General features: G+C 40.6%; 1 protein-coding gene across 1 annotated transcript in view; it reads left to right on the top strand.

The window, feature by feature from the left end:
* The window catches only part of LOC122813175 (leucine-rich repeat-containing protein 19-like), a 615392-nt gene that overhangs the window by 339787 nt on the left and 250279 nt on the right, over positions 1–25326 (top strand). Inside the window, exon 4 of the mRNA XM_044085333.1 lies at positions 17854–18361. Within this exon, the coding sequence (XP_043941268.1) occupies positions 17854–18361 (508 nt within the window). The remainder of the gene's footprint in view (positions 1–17853; positions 18362–25326) is intronic.

Here is a 25326-nt window from a genome sequence, read left to right on the forward strand (position 1 = left end):
CATTATGCCATGTCAGTTCCCCACCATAGATTGTTGTAAGTTGTGTAACCCCCTTTTTGAGGAGGGTTGTCTTGTGCCAGTCATGCCTAGGTTGAATTTATGAATACTCATTCAATTATCCAGGTCCCATTTGAAAGAAGGTGGTGTGTTACACTGCTTTATCTGAAGAGCGAGTCTATTCCAGAGGTTTTGAAAATTCTGAGTAACTAATTTGTCTCTCCACCTTGTGTTACTGCTCTGTTAAAGCTGGTTTAGATCTGATGTTCTGATATTTTTGGGATTGTTTGATTTGTGAAGGTACAAAAGGTCTTTGACCGCTGGGTCGCCTGACTGTGTGGAAGGCAAGGTATTGATTTCCTCTGAAGAGTCTGTAAGACACTCAAGGCCAGGGAGACAGTGCTTTTAGTCTTTTCTGGTAGCTTAGGGATTTTAAATGTAGAATTCTCTTTGTTGGAAGCCTCTAGGGTGTTTACAGCTCCAGTTATACAAATCTGGTGAGGTACCGTCGGTACATCCTAACCTCCTCTGATACTGCAAAAGCTTTTGGGTTTTGCAAAGGTTTTCTATGTAGAAGTCTGTGAACTTATTTCTAAGGATCATCTTACTGCAGGAGTTCTGCCTTTTGTTGTAAAGCATCTGGTACTACACTTGAGCTCTCAAAACCAGTTTTACATTAAGAAACATCGAATAGCGACTATTGCAGTTTAACTACACTAAAAAGTAAAATCAACTTGGAGTCGGACTCTGTCTCTGTGCTTAGTGGTGTTATTTTATGACTTTTTTGTTGAGTTTACAACACCCAGCCTGGTATTTGTTGCTTGTTCATAGTCGATTTCTACATTCTATTAAAAATATCTTAACATGTAAAAACTTTTCATCATTATATAGATGAGTACTTCCGAAGATGTTGATAATACTCCTTCAAAGAAAATAAAAAGGCTTGTGAAATTCAACACTGATTGGATGAAAAAATATTCCTGGTTACGAGAAGGACGAGAAGGATATGCTATATGCTCGATGTGCAATAATATGTCGTTTTCAATTGGACATGGTGGTGAAAATGACATCAAACGACATATGAAGTCTACTGCGCACACCAACAATATTTCAGCAGCTTCGACGTCCACCAAAATAACAACATTTTTCATGACAAAAAATTCAAAGGAAGAAGATGATATTATTGCTGCAGAAACAGCTTTTTGTTTTCACACTGTGAAGCATTCACACAGTTACATTTCCAGTGACTGTGCAGGATTGCTCTTTTCTTGTTTGTTCCCAGATTCAACAATATCAAAAAAATATTGTTGTGGTAGAACTAAAGCAACAAAAATTATTACATGTGTGCTTGCACTTGAATCAAAAAGAATTATTTTGAAAGAATTGCAAGATGACCAGCCATTTTCTGTGAGCACCGATGCCTCAAATAAAGGCAATATAAAAACCTTCCCATTAATTGTACGGTATTTTCACAAAGAACAGGGCATTCAAACAAAATTATTAACCTTCTACTCACTGGAAAGCGAGACATCAGTTAGTATAGCAGATTCTATAACAACGGCTTTAAAAGATAATAATTTAAAAATACAAAATGTAACAGCTTTCTGCGCCGACAATACTAACGTCAATTTTGGTAAAAAACAAAGCGTCTTTACAGAATTAAAAGACCTTAATTCAAATATAATTGGAATTGGGTGTAATTGTCACGTACTACATAATACTGCTAAAAAAGCTGCACAAACTTTAACTTTTGATATAGAGTCGATCGTTATAAAAATTTATAATGAATTTAGTTTGTCAACAAAAAGAGTCGTACAACTGAAAGAATTATTCGAATGGCTAGAAGTAGAGTGGTCTGAAATGTTATGCCATGTGCCGACTCGATGGCTCACTTTGATGCCTGCAATTGAGCGGTTAATAAAAAATTTTGAGCCAATACGATTGTACTTTCTGAGTCAAAAATCCAAATCTGAAATTCTTGAATTGTTTTTCAGTGATGAATTGGCATTAGCATACCTGGGGTTTGTTGCAAATGCATGCAGTATTATTCAGAATGCGTTAACAAAATTTCAAAGCAATGATGTTTTAATAATTGATGTTTTCGAAATAATGAACGGCGTATTGCAGTCACTCAGTCAAAAAAAAGATGATGCCTTTTATGGAAGCATTGCTAGAACAATGTTACTACAATGCAGTGATGACATCAAAAAAACCCGTTTCAAAAATGACGCACAGACATTTTTTGACACAGCGATAAAATACCTACAGAAATGGTTTGACTTTGAAAGTAACAAATTTCAATGCATTAATGTCTTATCCTTAAAACCAAATTTAAAAATCAAATTCCCGTCAATTGAAGAATTAACAAAATTATTTAATATTACTTGCAATACTGACCTTCTATATGAAGATGTCTGTTTATTAAACAAGTTTGTACTGAGTATGACTGAAGCAAATGAGAAAAAAACAATAGATGAGAAATGGATAATATTTTTAAAGATCATCCTGCTTGCAGTAATTTGTACAAAATCGTGGCCCACATACTCTCAATTCCACATTCCAATGCAATTTGTGAGAGAATATTTAGTCTAATGAGTGCAGCCTGGAGAAAGGAGAGAAACAGATTATTGTTAAAGACTGTGGAAGCTGAATTAATGGTCAAACAAAATTTAAATTACACTTGTAAAGACTTTAGAAAATTTTTATCGACTAAAGATGGTGAATATATTTTGAAACAAGCTAAAAGCTGTGAAAAGTACTTGTAATTAAACTGTTGTTATTATATAACTTTGTGGATTTAAATCAAAATATTCTATCAAAGGTGTACTACTGTATTGCTGTTATTGTTGTCATTATTATTGTGTGAGTATTCTGTATATGTAGTTATTTGCATATATATGGCTTGATTATACATGTTTATAATTAGAATGTAACTACAATGTTTACAAGGTATCTAATGAATATGTGACTGTTTGCAATGCATAATAACTGTGATTCCTGCAAATGTTCAAAGTGTACTATTGTACTATTGTTATTATTATTGTTACTGTGTGACTATTATGTATATGTAGTTAATTCCATGTATGTGGTTTGATTATACATGTTTATAATTAGAATTTAACTAAAATGTTTAGAAGGTATCTAATCAATATGTGACTGTTTGTAATGTTGTAATGTATAATAACTACAACGAAGGTTCAAGGAACTCAACACTAGAAGAAAGACAGCACCAAAAACTGTTCCCAGAACAAACCACGATGCACGAATATGTCACAAGGAACTTCTTTTATTGAAATACAAAACGAAGGTTGAGCGCTTTCATCTACCCAATGTAGATTTCATCAGAACTTCAATTGTCTTGATTGGACTCTCATAATGAGGGTTTGGCACGCAGGGCAGCATATTTAATTCAAGTTTAGTTTTTGTGGTTTTGAGCATAGCTCCTCCCCTTTCTAGTTGTCTGCACCCCTTCCCATTGACCCCACCCATTCAGCTATCTCCTGCAGCCCCCCTTTGATTTGAAGTCACCAGCCACCACTGATGATTGGCCTAATGAGGGAAGAGTAGAGGAAGACAATGACCTCTTTCTTCCTGGATGCAAAACCCTTAGTAATGAGATGTGCCACACAGAAGGACTTTCTGACCACAGTGGCAATGTGGTGGTCAAAAGAGAGGTTGCTGTCAACCTGCGTTCCCAGATCTCTTATAACACCTTTTGTGTTCATTGGACTACCATCAATGTGGTAATTCAAGGGAACCGGGTTTTTCCCAAAGGGGATGATGACATTTTTTGGCATTGAGCTTAAGGCCATGGTTCTGACTCCAGTCGTTAGTCTCATTGAGGCCTTTCTGCAGGATGTCAACATCACTTGGGGAGTTAATAATAGTTCCCAACTTGCAATCATCTGTGAACTTTGTCAGCCAGAGTCCCTTCGTGTTGGCCTCGACTTCAGAGAAGTAGATATCAAACAGGAGAGGACCCAGGACCGAACCCTGTGTGACTCCACTCGTGACTGGTCAGCAGTCTGACTTGGAGTCAGCTACTTTCACACTGTGGGTTCTATATGTGAGCCAGTTTGCAACCCATCTAGTGATATAGGGGTTGATGCCTTGCTTAGTAAGTTTTTATATGATTCCTGAGTGGGGAATTGTATCAAAGGCCTTGGCCAGCTCAAGGTAGGTTGTATGAACCACCTTACCTTCATCCACAGCTCTGGTGACTGACTCAGAGAAGTCGACCAAGTTGAGCAGGCATGATCTACCCTTCACAAAACCAAACTGTGTAGGATCCAGAATTTGGAGATTCCCTATATACTTGATTATTGGGTCCATAATGATGCGTTCCATAGCTTTGCATATCAGACTTGTCAGGCTAATGGGGCGATAGTTCCCAGGGTCTGTAGTCACTCCTCCTTTGTGGAGAGGGATGACTATAGCGGTGCACCATTCAGAAGGGACAAAATGTGAGGTGAGGTGGTGATTGAACAGGGCACACAGGTGAGGTGCCAGTTAACTCTGTAGTTCATGTAGAACACAGCCAGGGGTATTGTCAAGTCCCATAGAAGCTGTATTCTTGGCCTTGGACAGTGCTGTTTTAACCTGTGCAGCAGTAATACTGGGTGCCTGGCAATCTACTGGTATTGTGATTGGTCCTTTGGGGGGGGGGGTAAAGTTAGCACTGAATCTGTCCACCAGTATATTTGCAATATCTGTTGGCTTGGTATAGGAGGTACCATTGTGCAGTAGCTCAGAGCTAATCTGGGTATTGCCATGGAGATTCTTTACATAACTATAGAAGGCCTTGTGGTTGTCTTTACTATCTGCTGCAATTCTGTTTTCATAGTTACCTTTGTTTAGAGGATTTGATGAGGGATCTCAACCTTTTGTTGAGGCTGATAAGGGAGTTTTTCCAGTCTTGGGACTTCACCTTATGCCGCATCAGATGTCCTTCAAGGATGCATCTGCAGTCTTCACAAATGGGTTGCCCTGTCGTCAGGCAGCCCTTCAGTCGGCCAGATTCCAAAGTCTGGGTCTGGCTTTGGCTGGTGTCGCACTTCACCCGACGTCATTGCGGCAGTTCTTCGGGTATAAAGGCATCAGCCGACGCCATTTTCCCCAGTCTTTCTTGCCGCGTGGCGCCCGAAGCAGAAGCTGTTCGCAAGTGCCGGTCGGTCAGATCCAGAGATTACTACTACCGAATATTACTTTGAAGACTTCTAAAAAGCTAAGTACCCCATTGGGGACTCTTTCTTGCCTCAGCCAATGTCAGAGAAAGTGAATAACTGTTTATCTTGTGGGAAACAAATACCTCATAAAGATTTCCACTCCTATTGCATACATTGTTTAGGCCCAGACCACGACGTAGCAGCTTGTCTAGCCTGTGCTTCTTTTAACCGACGGACGCTTAGACGTCGGTCGGAGTTTGCTGAACAGATTTTCAGCTCCGATTTTGCATATATTATGCCATCGGATCCTCCGACTACGCAAAGTACCAAAAAACACAAAGAAAAGGACCGACACTCGCGGTCCGCGGTTTCGCCCGAAACCGCTGTTAAGCAAACCGCGAGTGTCTCGGTTTCGGCCGAAACCGAGCAAGCGGTTCTTTCTTCAGCCGAAATCATGCCTTCTACCGAGGCCTCTTCTAACCTGGTAGAAACGGCTTCTGAAATCCAACCTTCTGTTGCGGTTTCACAGGATTTATCAGATACCATTCCCCTGGATATTTCTACCCCTGCACGTGGAGCTGCTAGGCCTCCTGCAGCAATGTCTATTAAGGCCTTTGCCAGGGCTAAAGCAGCCAAAGCATCAAAAACGGTGCCTGCCAAGCCCCCCTCTCTCAGGCCCAGCACCAGCTCCCATATGCTTACTTTGGCTGAGGATCTCATCTCTTTAATTCGTGGAGCCCAGCCTCATCCAGACAGGGCCTCTCCCTCCTCCAGAAAAAAAGGCCTAGAGCAGAGCCCCCTGAGCCAGTATCCACAGATGATTCCTCTGATGACTCCGAACATACAGACCCTCCTGAGGCTGCTTATTCTCCTTACGAAGACTCTGATGCTGAGGAGTCCATCCCTTCAGCCTCTCCTCCTGAGGAATTTTCCTTTGGGGAACCTTGCATGCTATGAGGGAACAATTTCAGTGGCAGGGCCAAGATTTCTCAGACTCCAGAAAAAGGCTTAGGACCTTTCTACATTTGCCACAGCATAGGCCTTTAGCTATACCTCCAGTACTTTCTGTTATTGATGATGCATTTAATGATGCTTGCACTGCTCCTGATTCATTACCTCCAGCTCCTGCTAAGCCCGATAGGTTCTACAGGGTCCCGGACACTCATCACCATTTATATAAGGCTCCTTTTGCAGATCCAGAGACTATCTCCCAGGGTCCTAAAGCTGTAGCAGCTACTTCCACTAAAAACCCCCTCCCCTCTGAAAGGGAATCCAGGTCCTTAGAGATGGGGTAAAAAAGTTTACACCTCTGCTACTTTGTCAGCTAGAGCTTTGAACTGCCAATTTCATATGATTCAATACCAAGAGTTTATGCTTGACCAGTTGACTAAAAAGCTGTCCTCTGAAGAATCTTTAGATAAGAAATATGTTCAAGAAATGGTACATAACATACAGCAGGTTAGTAACCATTCTTTAAAATGTGGCTATGATGCACTGGAGGCTTCCTTTAGATCAGCCATGAATGGCACAGTTATCAGGAGGCATGCATGGCTGAAAGAACAGGCATTATCAGACCATGTCAAATCAAAGCTTTTGGATGCACCTATGGACAAGGTCAGTTTATTTGGTTCCCCTGCGCAACAGGTACTAAAAAAGATGGAAGAGAAGGCAAAATCTGTACAAACAGTGAAAGATTTCTTACAAGTTCAACCTCCAAGGTTTAGCAGGAACTGGCCCTCCAAGAATTGGTCCTTTCCAGACTCCTCTAGGGCACAAAGAGGCAGGAATAGGCGCTCGAGAGGCAGAAACCAAACCAGGGGTGCCTACAGGGGTCGCCAGTGGCAAGGTAACAACCAGCGAGGCACGGATGTAACCACCACCACTACAACAACTTAATCACAGTGACTTGGCGGTGGCACCGCCTACCAGGGAATGACTAGAAGCACCCTTAGGCGGAAAGCTAACCTTATTTTCAAAGAACTGGCATTGCATCACAAGAGAAAAATGGATTTTGCAAACTATAGACCAAGGTTACAGGTTCCATTTCCATACTCTACCAAGCAAAAGAGGAATGCCAAACCTGCCACCTACTCAAAGGACAGAAGCTCTAAAGCAAATATCTCAATTACTAAGAATGAGAGCTGTGGAAAAGGTACCACCTTTGGAGCAAGGAAAGGGATTTTACTCCAGACTCTTCCTGGTACCAAGAAAAGAAAACAAATGGAGGCCTATTCTAGACCTGTCCACTTTAAACACATTCCTCATTGTTCCAAAATTCAAAATGCTGACCCTACAGCAGCTTCTTCCCATGCTGGGAAAGGAGTCTTGGCTGGTAACTCTAGATCTCAAGGAGGCATACCTGCACGTCCCCATAAGACCAATTTGCAGAAGATACCTCAGATTTCTTGCAGGATCAGAGCATTATCAATTCTCAGCATTGCCCTTTGGCTTATCTACTGCGCCCAGAGTGTTCACGAAATGCCTGGCATCAGTAATCGCTCATTGCAGACATCAGGGGATTCAAATCTATCCCTACCTGGATGACTGCCTGATACAAGCGGACAACAAAATAAAACTAACAGAAGACCTACAAAGAGTCATTTACCTGCTGCAAGCCTTGGGATATACAGTCAATATAAAAAAGTCAAGGCTGATTCCATCCCAAAGAATAACCTTTCTGGGTGCAGGACTGGACACATCAAATCAAATGGCATCCCTAACTGCAGAAAAGAGCAGCTTCCTCTCTACTTCTTGGCATTAACAAAGCAGAACCATCTAACTGCAAGAAAAGTGCTGCAAGCTCTAGGCTTCATGGCATCCTGCATAATACTGGTCCCTCATGCCAGGCTGCATATGAGAAAGCTACAATGGTACCTAAAGAATTTGTGGTCTCAACACAAGCACAGCCTAGAAACCAAAATTCCAATGATTCCCTGCCTGAAGAAAGAGTTCCTATGGTGGGCTCAGGCCTGCCAATCAAACTCAGGATTGCCCTTCTGCAAAAGCCAACCAAAACAAACCATCACGACAGATGCCTCAGACCTCGGTTGGGGGGCACACATGCTAGACAGGTGCATTCAAGGCCTATGGACTCAAGACCAGCTGCACCTGCACATAAATCTAAAGGAAATGATGGCAGTAAAATTGGCAATCCAGGCCTTCAAACCTTTTCTCCAAGAAGGTCAGCTGATGATAAGGACAGACAACACCACAGTTATGTGGTACATCAACAAACAGGGAGGCACACACTCATATCCTCTATGCCGGCTGGCACTGGACCTATGGGATGTGGCCCTAAGCTACAACATTCAGTTACAAGCAATTTATGTACCAGGGAAGGAAAACATTCTAGCAGACATATTAAGCAGAACTACCACAGATGCCCACGAATGGATGCTGCATCCGGACATCTTCAAAGCCATCACAAGAGAATGGGGATTACCACAAATAGACTTGTTTGCATCCCCACTCAATCACCAGCTAAAGAAATTCTGCACAAGGACGTACCACCCACTTGCTTGGAAGGTGGACTCCCTATCTTTCAGTTGGAAAAACCTGATAACATACGCATTCCCACCACTTCCTTTGATGCACAAGGTGCTTCTGAAGATCAAAGAGGAACATCCGAGGATCATTCTGATAGCTCCAGACTGGCCAAGACAACATTGGTATCCATTGCTGAGGAGCATGTCCCGGGAACAAATATGGACACTGCCCCTGATCCCATTACTGTTAACACAGAACAACTTCAACATCCTGCATCCAAACCTGAAAACTCTGCAGCTAACTGCCTGGAACATTACATGACAACAATTAACCCAAATTTATCCCAAAGGGTTAAGGACATAATCCTGGAGGCTTGAAGACCTTCAACAAGAAAGAATTATGCAGCAAAATGGAAAAGATATCTCACTTGGAGTACTGCAAAGGGGCAAGAAGTGACACAGGTGAACATGGCCAACATCCTGGAGTACTTGGCAGAGCTCTTCCATACAGGCCTGTCCTACTCTTCCATCAAGATACATGCCTCAGCTATTTCAGCAGAATACAGCTTGGATCCTCCTGTCTTCTCGCATCCTCTGCTCAGACAGTTTCTGAGAGGAATTAAAAATGTGAAACCTCCCCGGAAACCTCCATTACCAGCATGGGACTTGAACTTTGTGCTAGAAAAATTGACACTTCCCCCTTTCGAACCAGCAGCAACAGCAGAATTACAATACTTATCCTGGAAGACTGCATTCCTGCTGGCAATAACTTCAGCAAGAAGGGTCTCTGAACTACAGGCATTAATGGCAGTGCAACCCTTCCTGATCTTCCATCAAGATAGAGTGTCCATGAGAACAAATCCTACATTTATGCCTAAGGTGGTATCCAGAGTCTCTTTAAATCAGGCTATCCACCTTCCTACATTCTTCCCAACCCACAGAACAGGGGAGAAAGGCTACTACATACCTTGGATGTGCATAGACAATTACGCTACTACCTGGACAGGACAAAAACCAATAGAAAAACTGACCAGCTTCTGGTAGCATATGCAACAGGGAAGGAAGGAAAACCAATTTCAAAACAGACAATCTCCAAATGGATAGGAAATTGCATTAGATTTTGTTACTCCTATCATGGAAAGAAAACTCCAGAGAACATCAGGCCTCACTCCACAAGGGCTACAGCCACTACCACAGCTTTCTTACGAGGAGTGGCTACCAAGGACATTATAGAGGCTGCTACTTGGACCTCCGTGCATACATTTGCCAAGCATTATAATTTACCTTTATACTCTAGATCCCGAGCTGGTTTTGCCACTGCTGTTTTGCAAGGGATCCTAACTACACCATAATCTCTACTCATTCCTCCTCCCTAGTTTAGCTATGGTATTCTACCCATTTGTGAAGACTGCAGATGCATCCTTGAAGGACATAGTACAGTTTTGTACCTACCATAAATGTAGATGTCCGATAGGAATGCATCTGCAGTCAGGATTACCCTCCCTCCTTCCCCTCTGAGGTACTCCTTGGGTATTTGCCAACCTTCAGCTAGCTTGGGGGGGATCTATTATGGTGTATTTGTTTGTATATATGTACATACATGCTTATTTTGTGTGTTTGCTCTCTACTATTTGGAAACTTTGGCATTTATCCAAATTTAGCCATCCAAGAGGGCACCTGGCATCTGGGGCAAGAAACACTGAGGAAAATGGCGTCGGCTGATGCCTTTATACCCGAAGAACTGCCGCAATGACGTTGGGTGAAGTGCGACACCAGCCGAAGCCAGACCCAGACTTTGGAATCCGGCCGACCGAAGGGCTGCCTGACAACAGGACAACCCATTTGTGAAGACTGCAGATGCATTCCTATCGGACATCTACATTTATGGTATGTACAAAACTGTACTTTTCCTCCTTCTGTTGTAGAGTTTGTTTATGGCAAGGGACCACCAGATTGGCTTCCTTTTTTTTTGAGGAGAGCGTCTTAGATGTTCATTGTGTTACCCTGCTGCAGTCATCACACTTGGGTTATCCTGTCGTCAGGCGGTCCCGCAGTCGGCCGAAATTTCAAAGTCTTGGTCCGACGTCGGTTGCTGTCGCTTCTTCCCTGACATCAGTGCACCAGGGGTATAAATAATGCATCCGACGCCATTTTCTTCAGTCTTTCTTGCCGCGCGGTGCCCGAAGCAGAAGCAATTCGCAAGTGCCGATTGGCCGACTCCTGAGATTTTCGAAGTCGAATTTCAGATCCGAAGCCTTCAATAAAGATAAGTACCCCATTGAGGAAACTTTTCTTGCCTCAGACCGATGTCAGAAAAAGTTAACAATTGTATTTCTTGTGGGAAGCAAATACCTCATAAGGATTTTCATTCTTACTGCATACCTTGCCTAGGCCCAGACCACGATGTCACTGGTTGTCGTTTTTGTGCTAGGTTTAATAAGCGTACTATAAAAAGACGCTTTGATTTCACACGACACTACTTCGGTAGAAAATTTAACTACACTATGCCATCGGAGCAACCGACTACCGGCGTGCACAAAAACGCAAGGACAAGGACAGGCAGCCTAGACCCAGGCCAGACTTCGAGGCCTCGGCTGGTCCGGTCTCCGGTTCACCAGTCTTCAGTGAGGCTCCAACACAGCCCCTGACTACTGCAGTTCTGGAACCCGAGACCGCTTCGGAGCTTTTGGCAGAGAGTACTAGGCCGACGCAGCCATTTTGTTTAGGCCCTACTGACGACATTGTTGATAAAGATGTCGGTGCTGCAGAAACACCTTTGGTTTCTGAAGGCGTCTTCAGACCTACGACGCTCACCATAAAAATGTATCCTAAGACTAAGACTCCTATTAAACCTAAAAAGACTGCACTTCAGTCTCCAGTTCAAGGCTCCATGCCTAAGAAACAGATGCTCAAAATGGCTGAAGATTTGATCTCTTTAATCAGGGGTTCCCAGCCCACACCCAACAAAAGACCTAGACAAGAGGAAGATTATGCCTCCTCTGAACAAGTGTCTATTTCCTCAGGTTCCTCTGAGGACCAAGATTACTCCTTCTCCCTTTATGAAGATTCTGATGCTGAAGATTCTATTCCCTCAGCTTCTCCTCCTGAAGACTACTCCTTTGGGGAAACTTTACACACTATGAGGGAACATTTTCACTGGGAAGGTCAGGACTACTCTGACTCAAAGAAAAGGCTCAGAGAGTTTCTTTTACTCCCCCAGCACAGACCTCTTGCCATCCCCCCAGTTTTAGACATTGTGGATGATGTTTACTTAGAATCCAGTTTGAACCCAGATTTTCTGCCTCCTGCTCCAGCCAAACCTGACAGATACTATAGAGTGCCTGACTCCCACAAATTCCTTTATAAAAGCCCGGTTGCTGATCCAGAGACTATCTCCCAGGGTCCCAAAGGGGCTAAGGCTTCTATGGCAAAAAATCCTGTACCCTCTGAAAGGGACTCCAGAGCACTAGACAGGTGGGGGAAAAAGGTTTACACCTCAGCCACTCTAGCTATGAGGGCACTAAATTGCCAATTTCACATGCTAAATTATCAGCAATTTCTTATGTCTCAGTTAAAACAAAAAATGAGCACACTCCCTCAACAGTCTGAATTGAAAGAAATGCAGGATCTGTTACATGCAACTGAACAGGTGGGCAAACATACTTTACAATGTGGTTTTGATTCTTTGGTGGCTTCCTGCAGAGCAGCTGTCACTGGGTCTATTATACGTAGGCATGCTTGGTTAAAGGAACAAACTCTGCCTGATCATGTTAAAGCAAAGCTTCTAGATGCTCCCTTACAGCAGGATGTTCTTTTTGGAGTTAAAGCAGAAGAAGTCTTGAAGAAAATGGAGGATAAGGCAAAATCTATGCAGACAGTCAAAGATTTTCTACAGGTGCAGCCCCCTCGCTTCAGCAGAAATTGGCCAACAAAAAATTGGTCCTTTCCAACTACTGACAGACCACAGAGGGGGAAATACAGACGTCCAATAGGCAGAGGGCAACCACAAGCCCAGTACAAACCTCGACAATGGGGCACTACAACACAGAAGGGAGGAGAAGACAGGTCCCAAACTACCAGGAGGCAAACTCAATGACTTGCACCTCATCTGGCCAAGCAACACTCTATTGTTAGCCCCCTTGGGAGGAAAACTCGCACCTTTTTCAGACAACTGGCACATTGTCACAAAGGACAAATGGGTCCTAGACATAATTTCATGAGGATACAGATTCCATTTTCACACCTTGCCAATGAAAAGAGGAATGCCAAACCTGCCACAAAATCAATGGGCAGAGGCACAAAAACAAATTACAGCTCTCATGGACATGAGAGCCATTCAACTGGTACCTACTCCAGAGCAAGGACAAAGATTTTACTCAAGACTCTTTCTAGTTCCCAGAAAGGACAATGCCTGGAGACCAATTCTGGACCTTTCAATTCTAAACACCTTCTTACAAGTACCCAAATTCAAGATGCTAACACTACAGCAGCTTCTTCCCATGTTGGGCAAGAAAGCATGGCTAGTAACATTGGACCTCAAGGAGGCATACCTGCATGTCCCTATCAGACAAAGTTGCAGAAGATACCTCCATTTTATTGCTGGTTCAACCCATTACCAATTCTCTGCACTGCCCTTTGGTTTATCTACTGCGCCCAGGGTCTTCACAAAATGCCTGGCACCAGTAATTGCATACTGCAGACAAAGAGGAATTCAAATATACCCATACCTAGATGACTGCCTCATCCAAGCAGAAAGCAAGGACAAACTCTTACAACATCTGGCTTTTGTAAAACATCTTCTAAGTTGCCTGGGGTATACAGTAAACGAAAAGAAATCAAAATTAGTACCCTCACAAGCCATGACATTCCTGGGTGCCAGCTTGAATACAACGGCCCAGAAGGTTATCTGATGCCAGACAAACAACTGCAACTGACTATATATTTCAAAACAATGGCAACAAAGACCCAACTACCTGCAAGAAAAATTATGCAGGCCTTGGGCTTCATGGCATCTTGCATACTACTAATACCATTTGCAAAGCTGCATATGAGAAAATTACAGTGGTACCTAAAAAGCGTATGGTCTCAACACAGCCACAGCTTGGACACAATGATATCTCTCATTCCCTGCCTACAACAGGAGTTTCTGTGGTGGTCACAGGCTTGTCAACTCAACAAGGGTCAGCCTTTCACCTTGCCCCCAGCCAGGCAAACTATGACAACAGATGCATCGGACTATGCCTGGGGGGCACACATGGCAGGACAGTGTGTTCAAGGCATATGGACTGCAGATCAAAGGAATTTGCACATCAATCAAAAAGATATGCTAGCTGTACAGAATGCTCTGACAGCCTTCAAGAATCTATTGCATCCAGGACAATTTACAATAAGGACGGACAACACCACAGTAATGTGGTACATAAACAAACAAGGGGGTACACACTCCTACCCTCTATGCAGGCAAGCAATGACCTTGTGGAACACAGCTCTGGCTTACCAAGTTCAGTTACAAGCTCAATTCCTACCAGGAAAAAAGAACACACTGGCAGACGACCTCAGCAGAAACATCATGGACCCCCACGAGTGGAAACTGGATCCACAAGTATTTGCAATGATAACTCAAAAATGGGGCCTTCCAGACATAGACCTGTTTGCCAGTCCTCTAAACTATCAACTAACAAAATTTTGTACAAGGACACTTCACCATCAAGCTTGGAAAGTGGACGCACTCTCATTCAGTTGGAAAAACCTGACAGTATATGCCTTCCCTCCATTGCCTCTCCTCACAAAGGTGCTTCTGAAAGTCAGAAAGGAGAGACCACGACTGATCCTCATAGCCCCAGACTGGGCACACCAGCACTGGTACCCACTATTGAGGAATATGGCCCAGGGCCCACCTTGGATTTTACCACAAATTGCACATTTGCTCACACAGCAAAACAATCAGATTCTTCACAGCCAGCTCAAAACCTTAAATCTGGCTGCATGGCAAATCACCTAAGCATCTAGCCAGCTCCTCTTTCCCAAGCAGTTATGGATGTTATTCTGGAAGCTAGGAGGCCCAGCACCAGGAAGGCCTATTCGGATAAATGGAAAAGGTTTTGCGCCTGGAACCAAGCTAAAGGATAAAATACACTTCAGCCTCACATGCTTCAGATTCTACAGTACCTAACTGAGATGTTGCACAAAGGACTTTCTTTGTCTTCCATTAAAATCAATGCATCAGCTATTTCGGCCCACTACAACACGGGTCCACCCTTATTTTCACATCCACTTCTAAGGCAGTTCCTCAGCGGGGCAAAAAACATTAGGCCCCCCAGGAGAGCACCTACACCAACATGGGACCTCAATTTTGTTCTGGAAAAACTTACGCTACCTCCCTTTGAACCAGCTTTCTCTGCAGATCTACAGTTTCTATCATGGAAGACTGCCCTGCTACTAGCAATAACTTCAGCTAGAAGAGTCTCAGAGCTGCAGGCACTAATGGCAGTGGAACCTTTCCTCATTTTCCATCAAGACAGAGTTTCTCTATGAACTAATCCTTCCTTCATGCCTAAGGTGGTTTCCAGTGTGGCTTTAAATCAAACCATCCACTTACCCACCTTCTTCCCAAATCCACAGAACAAAGGAGAAAGAATCCTGCATTCCTTGGACATTCACAGGCAACTTCGTTACTACTTGGATAAAACTAAAGCTTTCAGAAAATCTGACCAGCTCTTTGTATCCTATGCTACAGCTTCACAAGGGAAGGCCATATCAAAACAAATCATTTCCAAATGGATAGGACATTGCATTTGTTTTTGCTATACCCATCATGAAAAACCAGTTCCTGCTACCATTAGGCCCCACTCTACCAGGGCAACAGCTACATCTACAGCCTTCCTCAGGGGGGTTCCTACCAAGGAGATTTTGGAAGCTGCAACTTGGAGTTCAGTACACACCTTTACCAAACACTATCACTTACCACTTTACTCTAAGACTAGAGCTGGCTTCGCCACTGCAGTTCTGCAGGGCTTTCTAGCCTCCTCTAACCCTCTGTAACTCCTCCACCCATCCTTAGCTTTGGGATTCAACCCAAGTGTGATGACTGCAGCAGGGTAACACGATGAACATAGTACAGTTTTGTACCTACCATAAATGTAGATGTTCGAGTGTTCACCCTGCTGCAGTCCAGGTTACCCTCCCTCCATCCCCTCTGATCTAACTGGCAAAAATCTCTACATTACCTTCCTGATGTATTTGCTTATAGCTGGAGGGATTTTGTGTTTGTGCAGAAATAACTTAATTTGGTACTAATTACTGACCACCTTTTTGGGGGCACCTGACATCTGGGGCAAGAAAAACTGAAGAAAATGGCGTTGGATGCATTATTTATACCCCTGGCGCACTGACGTCAGGGAAGAAGCATCAGCAACCGACGCCGGACCAAGACTTTGGAATTCCGGCCGACTGCGGGACCGCCTGATGACAGGATAACCCAAGTGTGATGACTGCAGCAGGGTGAACACTCGAACATCTACATTTATGGTAGGTACAAAACTGTACTTTCTATTGGGTATGGTGAGATCCATGCATTTGTGTACGTGTTCGTACAGTGCATTGGTGTATGATTTGGTGGTCATGCAACTATTCTCCATAATCTAACCAGGGAGGAGTTGACTACTGGTGTAGAGCAACGGTCGCCCATGTTAGTAATGACCAGGTAAAGGATGTTTCTATCTCTAGTGGGAGTAAGAATGAGCTGGTCCAGGGCATTGGAATTAATGAATTCCAGAAAGCGTTGGGCAAGTGTATTGGTACATGAGTAGTTTTCCCAGTTAATGGAGGGGTAGTTGAAGTCACCCAGTATGAGAGTGTTAGGTTGGACCCTAATATTCTCCAGGGTGCTTAGGAATCTGGAGTGTGAATTTTGGGACATGGTTGGGGACCTATAATAGGCTAAGACCTGAATTGTTGTCTTACCCAATGCCATCTGCACCTGAAGGATCTCAAATGTGTTATGTTGGGCTACCAGTCTGGAGGTGTGCGCATCCTTTATGAATATGGAAACACCATTGCCTTTGGAGCTTTGGTCCAAGTTCTGGGGCCGAAAGGTATGGAATGTGTTGTTGCCTGGTAGTGCAAGGGTGCTTTCTGCTGCCTTGAACCAGGTCTCTGTTACAGCACAAATGCCGATGTTCTCCATTTTAAGGAGTACTTCGAGCGAGTGCATTTTGAGATTTAAACTTCTAGCGTTGAGCAGCATGACCCTCAAATTGCATTTGTTTGTAGCTATTATGGTGGTAAGTTGGTCTTTGGAACACCACCTAAAAAAAGGCACTATAGGGGTGGCAAGAGCCTTGGCCAGTATCCAAAAGCCCAAGGGTGACAGATGCAGGCCATCTCTGGCAAAGTTGGGGTAATTTTGAATTAATTTTTGTGTGCTGTAATTGGATTTTAGTTCAGAAGGCCTGTATTTCTATGCTACGAGCAGGTTAGTAATTAAAGTTGTACTTGCAAGGAATCAAGAAAAAAAATAGAGCACCAGAATGGATTTAATTAGTGTTTAACCAGGGTTTATTATTGATGGAATTAAAACGTATTTAAAGGGAGAAATACCTATGGCACATAGTCCTTGGGAGGCCTGCCTGGGAGGTAATACTTCTTTAATTAAAATCGTATATCTGTTGGTTGCATAGTACCCTGTCAAGTTTCTCAATACTAAAACCACTAGTATAAACAGTTATATTTCTCTCATTTATTATCGTCATTGTTATTAATAATAATAATAATAATAATAATAATCATATTCACTCTGATGGAAATGTAGGCCTCATTTTCTGCAGAATAATTTCACACTATCCAAGCAATTCAACCCCATGTTGAAAACATTATCATTTATTATACATTTATTTATTTATTGACATTTGTTGACCGGGAAAGTCCACTTGGTTATAAATCCATTTTCAGTGGAGGCTTGAGGAGAAAAGCTCCACAATGAATAAAATAACAACATCAGTTTACAGAAGATAGGTAATTAGATAGATAATTAGTGAATGATTAAGCAGAATGCCATAGTGAATTTATTTTGCGATTGACAGGTACTGTATTCATAAAAAGCCATGTCGAATTTCAGCAAAAGAACAAGGTTATCTGAACAAAAGGAGGGTAAAAGTAAATATGTTCACTTTTTTTCTTAGTTCTAATGTGGTTTATCTGTTTAACAGGGAATGCTGAACTGCAGCAAAAGAAATCTGTCCTACCTTCCAGACTCCATTCCAAGAAGTATAAGTAGACTGGATCTGTCTTCAAACTCACTGAATTTGTCTGAAGTCAGAAATTCTCTACATGACTTTTCATCTCTAATCTTTCTGAATCTTTCCAATAACTATAACAATGTCCTAAACAGTAAGACCTTTGCAGGGCTGTTGAAACTCCAGACACTGGATATAACTGGATGCAGTCTTACCTTCCTTGATACTGAAGTCTTCAAAAATGTGGTTCAGCTGAAAGCTCTTATTCTTAGAAACAACAAACTTCAATATCTTCAACCAGCTCACTTCAGCAGCCTTAGGGTGCTAAAGTTTCTGGATTTGAGTTTCAACAACATAAAAATGATGGACAAGAAACTTCTCCAACAACTTGAAAACATCCAAAGTGTTCAGTTAAGTGGTAACCCCTGGACCTGCAACAGTTCGGTATATCCTTTAAAGCAGTGGCTGAAAGATAAAAAAGGTAAGGAAGAGCATATTCAAGTTATTTAGTGATACTAGTGTGACAATTTACTTCATAATCATTTAGGATTTGGAAGCTACATTGAAAGGTGTTGATGTTAGGACCTTGGAATCGACATTATAATCACTTCAACACTGTTAACTGAAAACTGAGCACACTATAAAGAAGTAAAATAAACAGCAGGAACAGCCTTTGGTCAACTGGTGCCCTAGGCAAAAGGGCTCCACAGCACTGCCCCCACACCACCCGGTACCCCAATCCTGGTCTCCCTACACCAGCCAGATTACTCTAAATGCACCCCTGCTAGAGCAGAGACCTAGGCAGCCATCTAGTTGGCCTATGCCTAAGGCAAGCTATGATAAGCAGGTTAATGTTAAATGTATAATGAAAAGAAACTAGAATTTGGATCGATGATCTGACCTCATTTAGAAGAACTGAATGTAAATAAAAAAGTTCAGGTAACTAAAGATTTATAATTAAACACTGATTTTGATTTTTATTAGCCGATGTGTATTTCACATTATGCTTGTGCCATTTCAAACACATAGGAGTTACTGCCTTATTCATCTTGTTTTGTTGCATATGCATAATGCATTCTTATTACAAGTATCAACAGAATAAACTTCTTGGTTTGAATCTCCCTCCGTGGCTTCATTGTTTCGCCTTACATCGCATTTTCTTGCATTTATTTATTACAAGTATGCTAAAACATTTTAATTCACTTCATATGTGTTCTAAAATAAAACTCCATACAAATGTCTTATAGTTATGCTTGATGACATTCCAGCTTGGGTTAAGTAGTAATAATTGAGGAATAATGTAAAACGAAGATATAATCTTGAACTGTAGACAGCAGGAAAGACAGATACAGTTGAAGACATTCATAATGAGGAAAATAAAATGTACATAATACTAGTGCTTAACACACCTTTTTAAGTACTGTGATAACAGAGATAAAATGTTTGCTTACTGAGTAAGTCCACAGGCCATAAGTGTCTATTTTTAGGGGTGACCTGGCATCCCTGTCTGCTTAAATAATTTACTCAAAGTCATACAGTTTGGCGAATGAAAATTGAGGAAATCGAACCAAAACAATGGGATATTTAGCATGACAGAATAAAACATTTTTCTCAATCAACAAAATATGAACATGCAAAATATGTATTTATTTAGTAACAATTTGTTGAACTGCGCAAAAGAGTTGTTGACTGGCTATATGTGCAGTGAGACAATGAAGCAGGAAACAAACTCTATTACAAAGAGTGCATGTGTGTGCATGTGTTTTGGAGTGATCTTTATCAATATGTAACACATTCGGCAGCATTTATACTGCTGGGCACTAGTGTGTAGTAGTAGTCCACAGAGAGAAGCACTACCTCAGTATAAAAATGTAGTCAGTGGATTTCATTCACACTGACTGTGGAATTGTGCAGGAGTGTTGATAATCATGCCTTCTTAAGGCAAAAGTGTAAGCACGTGAATTTGCGCTTCATGTCTTACATGTCAAACAGAGCACCTCACTGGCCCTCTTCAAGAGAAATCTTGATGAGTGGATGGGAAATAGAAAATTCACCTCGGGGATCACTCCAGTGGCTCTACTCGACAGAGGCACTGGGAACTAAGATTGTGTGGCACGATATCAGGGTAATCCTATGGACTAGGCTTGTAAAGGCTCCAGGGCCATTAGCCTAGTACACACCTATGAGCCTATGTGAAGTGAAGCAGGGAGAACAATTACATGCATAAGATGCCATGTACATTTGTGTACCACTGTGGTTCATAAAGATAAACATAAAGACAGACATTGAGAAGAATATTCACAAGTATATGGTAGAGGATTATAAACCAAAAACTGAACTGGAGAGATAAAAGAACATTGAAGGAAGCATTTTTGTGAATCCACAATTAAGACAAAAATAGAAAGGCATGACAGCTTAGAAATTTGATTGCAAAGTTAGTGACTAGCTCTTGTGTTCTGTAAGAGTACAGTCATATACTGTATGACCCTGAAAACTTAATTTAAATTGCTGGTTGACTAGGGTCCCCATGTACATGTATTTATTGATTGATTTATTTATATGTATATATTTATTTGTCTTTCTTTTTATCTGTCTACCTTACACTGGACTGCCAAAGGGGAGTGGGATAAATATAAATATATATATATATATATATATATATATATATATATATATATATATATATATGTGTGTGTGTATTTAGTAGGAAGTAAAAATATGTACATGTTGATTACATCATCATAAAAAGGAAATAAACAGAGACAGATAAACATTCTCATAGACTATAATAGGAGAACTCCCCATAGACTTTAATGAAAAACAAGGCTTACTGTCTACAATAGCAAAATGCAATATACAAAGTAAAAACAAAAACAAAACAAAAAATTAAGAATTAAAAAAGCATAATCACACAACACCAAAATCAATCAAACAACCCCTTGCACCCAAAATATTAGTGCAGATGTTGTGTGTCCAATTCACTTCAGTGGGAAAGAGTAGCACATTTACTAGACTTACAAAAGCATAAAACATATAAGATTAAGACAGAAAAAAGCAGCCCCTTCTAAACAATAAGTTATTTACAAATGCTTAATGCTTATGTGAAGTGCTAATTACTATGAGCTGGTGCTCTTTTATTTTATCTACTTTCGTGGAATGTGACTAAAGTTCCTAGATCTTTGTCTTCAATACATGTTTTCACACTTCAAATAAGCACTAAGCATTTATGAATACCCCCCACAAAACATAAATGTCAAACAGCTAACACCATTAAATCTAGAACACTAATTAAAATATACAAATTATTTCAACACACACATATTTACAACCAAGAATACCACCACAAAAACAAACCAGCACCTACATAATAACACAATAACTACAACAGGAGACTATACATAACACCCCACAAAAAATCAGTAAACATTGCCTACATGCATAAAAAGTCTGCAATATATGGCAAACTATGACACCATGTTTGATGAAAAGAAATGACAAAACAGGAAATATATACATATTTCAAAATTGTAAAATAGCTGAATAATACTAAAACAAAAACAGTATAAAAAGAACTGATAAATACTTGAAAGAAAACAATGGTCTTCTGTTGAATTCAGAGAACCACAATTGTTATCCTTAGAATAATTACACTGAAAGTGCAATGTCATGACTACACATTAAGCCATGAAAAAGCACTAAGCTTTGAATACATACCAAGTCATGAATACATAATTAGCAATTACTAAACTTTGTCACATGTTAGAGTACATCCCAATTCCACAGTACAGCACTTTCAAAATTTGTAAATATAAGTATAAATGAGTGGAAACATTGCAAACTGCAACATTCAGCATGTAATACTCATAGTCCACAACTCACAACTGGAATCGTGTAGTTATGGGAAACTTGTCCAAGCAGCATATTAAAAATGAATATCAAAAACAGAAATGCAATGATTGAAGAAATGAAAAAAAAAAGAAACACAAACAACAAGGAGCTGAGAAAAAAAATTAAAAATGCAACAAATTAAAAAAACACAAAATTCCCAAAGTGACTGAAAGACCCAAAGAAATGGAAAGAACTACAGTTAAAAAAAACATCTATAAGTAAGAAAACTGAAAAGTAAGTTGTAACAAGAAACCCATCAAAACAGATAAAAGCAAACAAACTATGCTAATCTTCAAGAAACTTGTGAAAGAAAGAAAAGCAAAAAAGAAAACAAGCAAGTATTCTGTCAAAAGACATTAGGCAAAGCATTTCAACATTCAAAACTAAATAAATAATGCATAGAAAAGTAATGAATAAACAATACGCCATATCTATTTTCAAGAACATAACAAGTCAGCAAGAAAATATTAGAACTATGTTAAACTAAACTATGAAATGAATAACAGGGGGCCTAAAGAATCTGGCATACCTAATACAATGTGATAACTGCATATATTGCACTGTCAGTCAATAATATAAGTAAAGCGTGTTCTTCTAGAACAAATAAAAATAAAAGAATCCCCACAAAAGTCATTATCTGTACAAGAAGTCCACCCACAACACATATAGTAGCACAAAGAACATTGCACACTTACCTGAATAAAATATACACCCAACCATAGAGTACAGTACAACGTAAAATGCCCCAAAACAACATAAAACCAGCAAAAAGTACAGCATACACAGCTCCCATAAACAAAACCACAAAACATGTACATTAAATAAAATAAATGATAAATAATAAACCTCCACAAAATACAATCATACACAACTGCAACACAGAGAGAATAGAATACAAACTACAAGCACACTCATACATAAAAATAAAAGATGCAAACACAGCTACAACCTCCATATACTTCCATGTATGTTATAATGCTCAAAAAATGTGCATTTAAAAATGCACTTTACATTCACACATATCTAAACCTATGGCTATGTCTACAGTAACATACATGTACATAAACATAAAATAAGTAAATTAATAGAAATAATGTCTATTCTAACTGCTATAACTCTATCAAACTGTAAGATATATATATATATATATATATATATATATATATATATATATATATATATATATATATATATATATATATATATAGATAGATAGATAGATATAGGTCTACTGCTTTTGGTCGAATTACATTTGGCCGAAAATTATTTCAGGCAGCCCACTTCACTTAAAACTCATGTGATTGAAAGCTCATTTGGTCGAATTCCATTTGGTTGAAAATGGAATATAGCCCCTGCCCTACTGGAGTGTGACCCTGGAGTGAGAATATAAAGTTAGGGGGGGCACAGCCCCCCACATTGGGGTGTGTGGGTTGAGTAGTCCCCCACATTTTGCAACTAGTTTTTACTGATGTTATATATTTCAATGGATATTTGATGGATACACAAGTATATAATAATGAATACACTGCAGTTATGTAGGGGGATACACCCCCCCACACACCCCAATGTTGGGAGCTGTGCCCCCCACACCCCCCTAACTTTATATTCTCACTCCAGGGTTGCACTGCAGTGGGCAGGGGCTATATTCCATTTTCGACCAAATGAAATTCGACCAAATGGGTTTTCAGTGAAATGCATTTTCTTACCGGGAAAGTCGACTGGGCCTAAAAGAGCCCATTTTCAGTGGAGACCCAGGGAGAAAAGCTCCGACAAGAACATAGATACAGAAAATATTAAACATTAATTGGTACAAAAGTAGATACAATGTTACACATACTGATTACAGTTATATACAGAATATATACATAAAAGCACGAATTTTGTTGGTTGCCAGATGAATTCGATCAAAGAGGTATAAACAGAGATATATTACTCAGCAATATTGTACCAGTATCAACAAGTGATAAAAATAATAATTATGGAGAAAATATCATCAGTCAGCAGTAGCAAAAAGCACAGGAGTTTAGTTATCATATAAGGAGAAGGAGGAGGTTAGGTTATAGAGCAGGAATATAGCCAGGAAGAGTTGAGATGGTTTTTCAGTATTTGTTTGAAGGTGGCAGTGCTGCCTGTGTTTCTTATAGAAGGTGGAAGTGAGTACCATAGTTTGGTGATGGTGAAGGTGAATATATATGGGTGTACCAGAATATATTGATGTATGGGCAAGGTTGACAGGTGTCTAGACCACTGCAAATGCTTAACTAGGTAGTTGATTGATAGGTGTGTAAGATTAAATATCTGGTGCAGTGCAAATAACAGAAGACCAGGAACCAAATAGAAAACGCACCAAACAAGCCTGAATACGAACTCTGTTTATTGCAGTAAAAACACACCAAGATTAAGCGCTTTAGTCTTTCACATAGAAGATTTCATCAGAATAAAGCACACTAATTTAAGGAACATTTTTATACCAGTACGTGTTACATAATAGATAAAATTGAGCCAATGGTATTGCCAAAAAAAATCACATGTGAAATGGTCACATGAACAATATTAAATATTATTAAATAATCTAAATAAATAAATAAATAAATATTAAAAAGCTGATTCAGCTGTGCTGTTAAGTGTTCATTTTCCTTTTTCTTGTATGCACAGGATAATTGGCTGATAAATGTATCGTGCATGATTTATTAACCTGTTTCCAAACTTAGTTATGACACTGTGATGTGGTAACTGTTGAAGCACTCTCAAACTGTAGCAGTAGCATCTATTCTCCTGCTTTATCCACACTATCCTCAGATTTGTATCTTTTACACCCTCCTATCTCCTCATTACTTCCTTTGACCTGTCTTTGTCTCCTTCTAGCTTCATCCTCTCTTTTTTTTCTCTCTCTCTCTTCAGAGCACACTCAAGCAAATCTGCAGTCTGTGGCTACCACTCCACCTATACAGTATAAGAAGGAATCAGTACTGCAAACTAAACAAAGATATACATTTTGAGCCTCAAGAGCAGGGTCAGTCCACCCAGGCATTCTACTTGTATGTTTTATGAGAGTGAAGCTATTACATTAGCAGTATTTCTTAGTAGTTCTTATCATGCTAATAAAACTGACTGTTGTAGCCTTGTGGCCCGTCTCCCCCCCCCAAGCTAGTGCAGTAATCTTAACTGTCCAATAGACAGTATACATTTAATTCAGATCCCTGTGACTAAATTAACCATCAAGTAGCCCTCTCGGTGCTTTCTGCCTTAATTTGTATCACTTGGAGGCCAACCTGTTTATTTGCATTCCCCTTTCATTGCTAATGTATCTCCCTACTCTAATCTGTGCACTAAATGGCTACTAATAAGCAAGTCAATGTGTAGACGCACTCCCAACCTTAATAAACTTTGCTGTCTCTTCTCTCCTTCACTTTACAGGTAGTTTGAATTATTACTTACCCCCTCTGAGGCCTTCACTGATAGATTTCCACTGATTGCATCTCTGGTTTCTTTGCATTCCACCTGGTTTACACCCCTTGTGCTATCTCCCTCCCCCAATACTAAGTCTATATTAGAATC

The sequence above is a fragment of the Protopterus annectens genome, chromosome 10.part0, assembly GCF_019279795.1.
Source record: "Protopterus annectens isolate FY-2018-M chromosome 10.part0, PAN1.0, whole genome shotgun sequence".
Taxonomy (NCBI): domain Eukaryota; kingdom Metazoa; phylum Chordata; order Ceratodontiformes; family Protopteridae; genus Protopterus; species Protopterus annectens.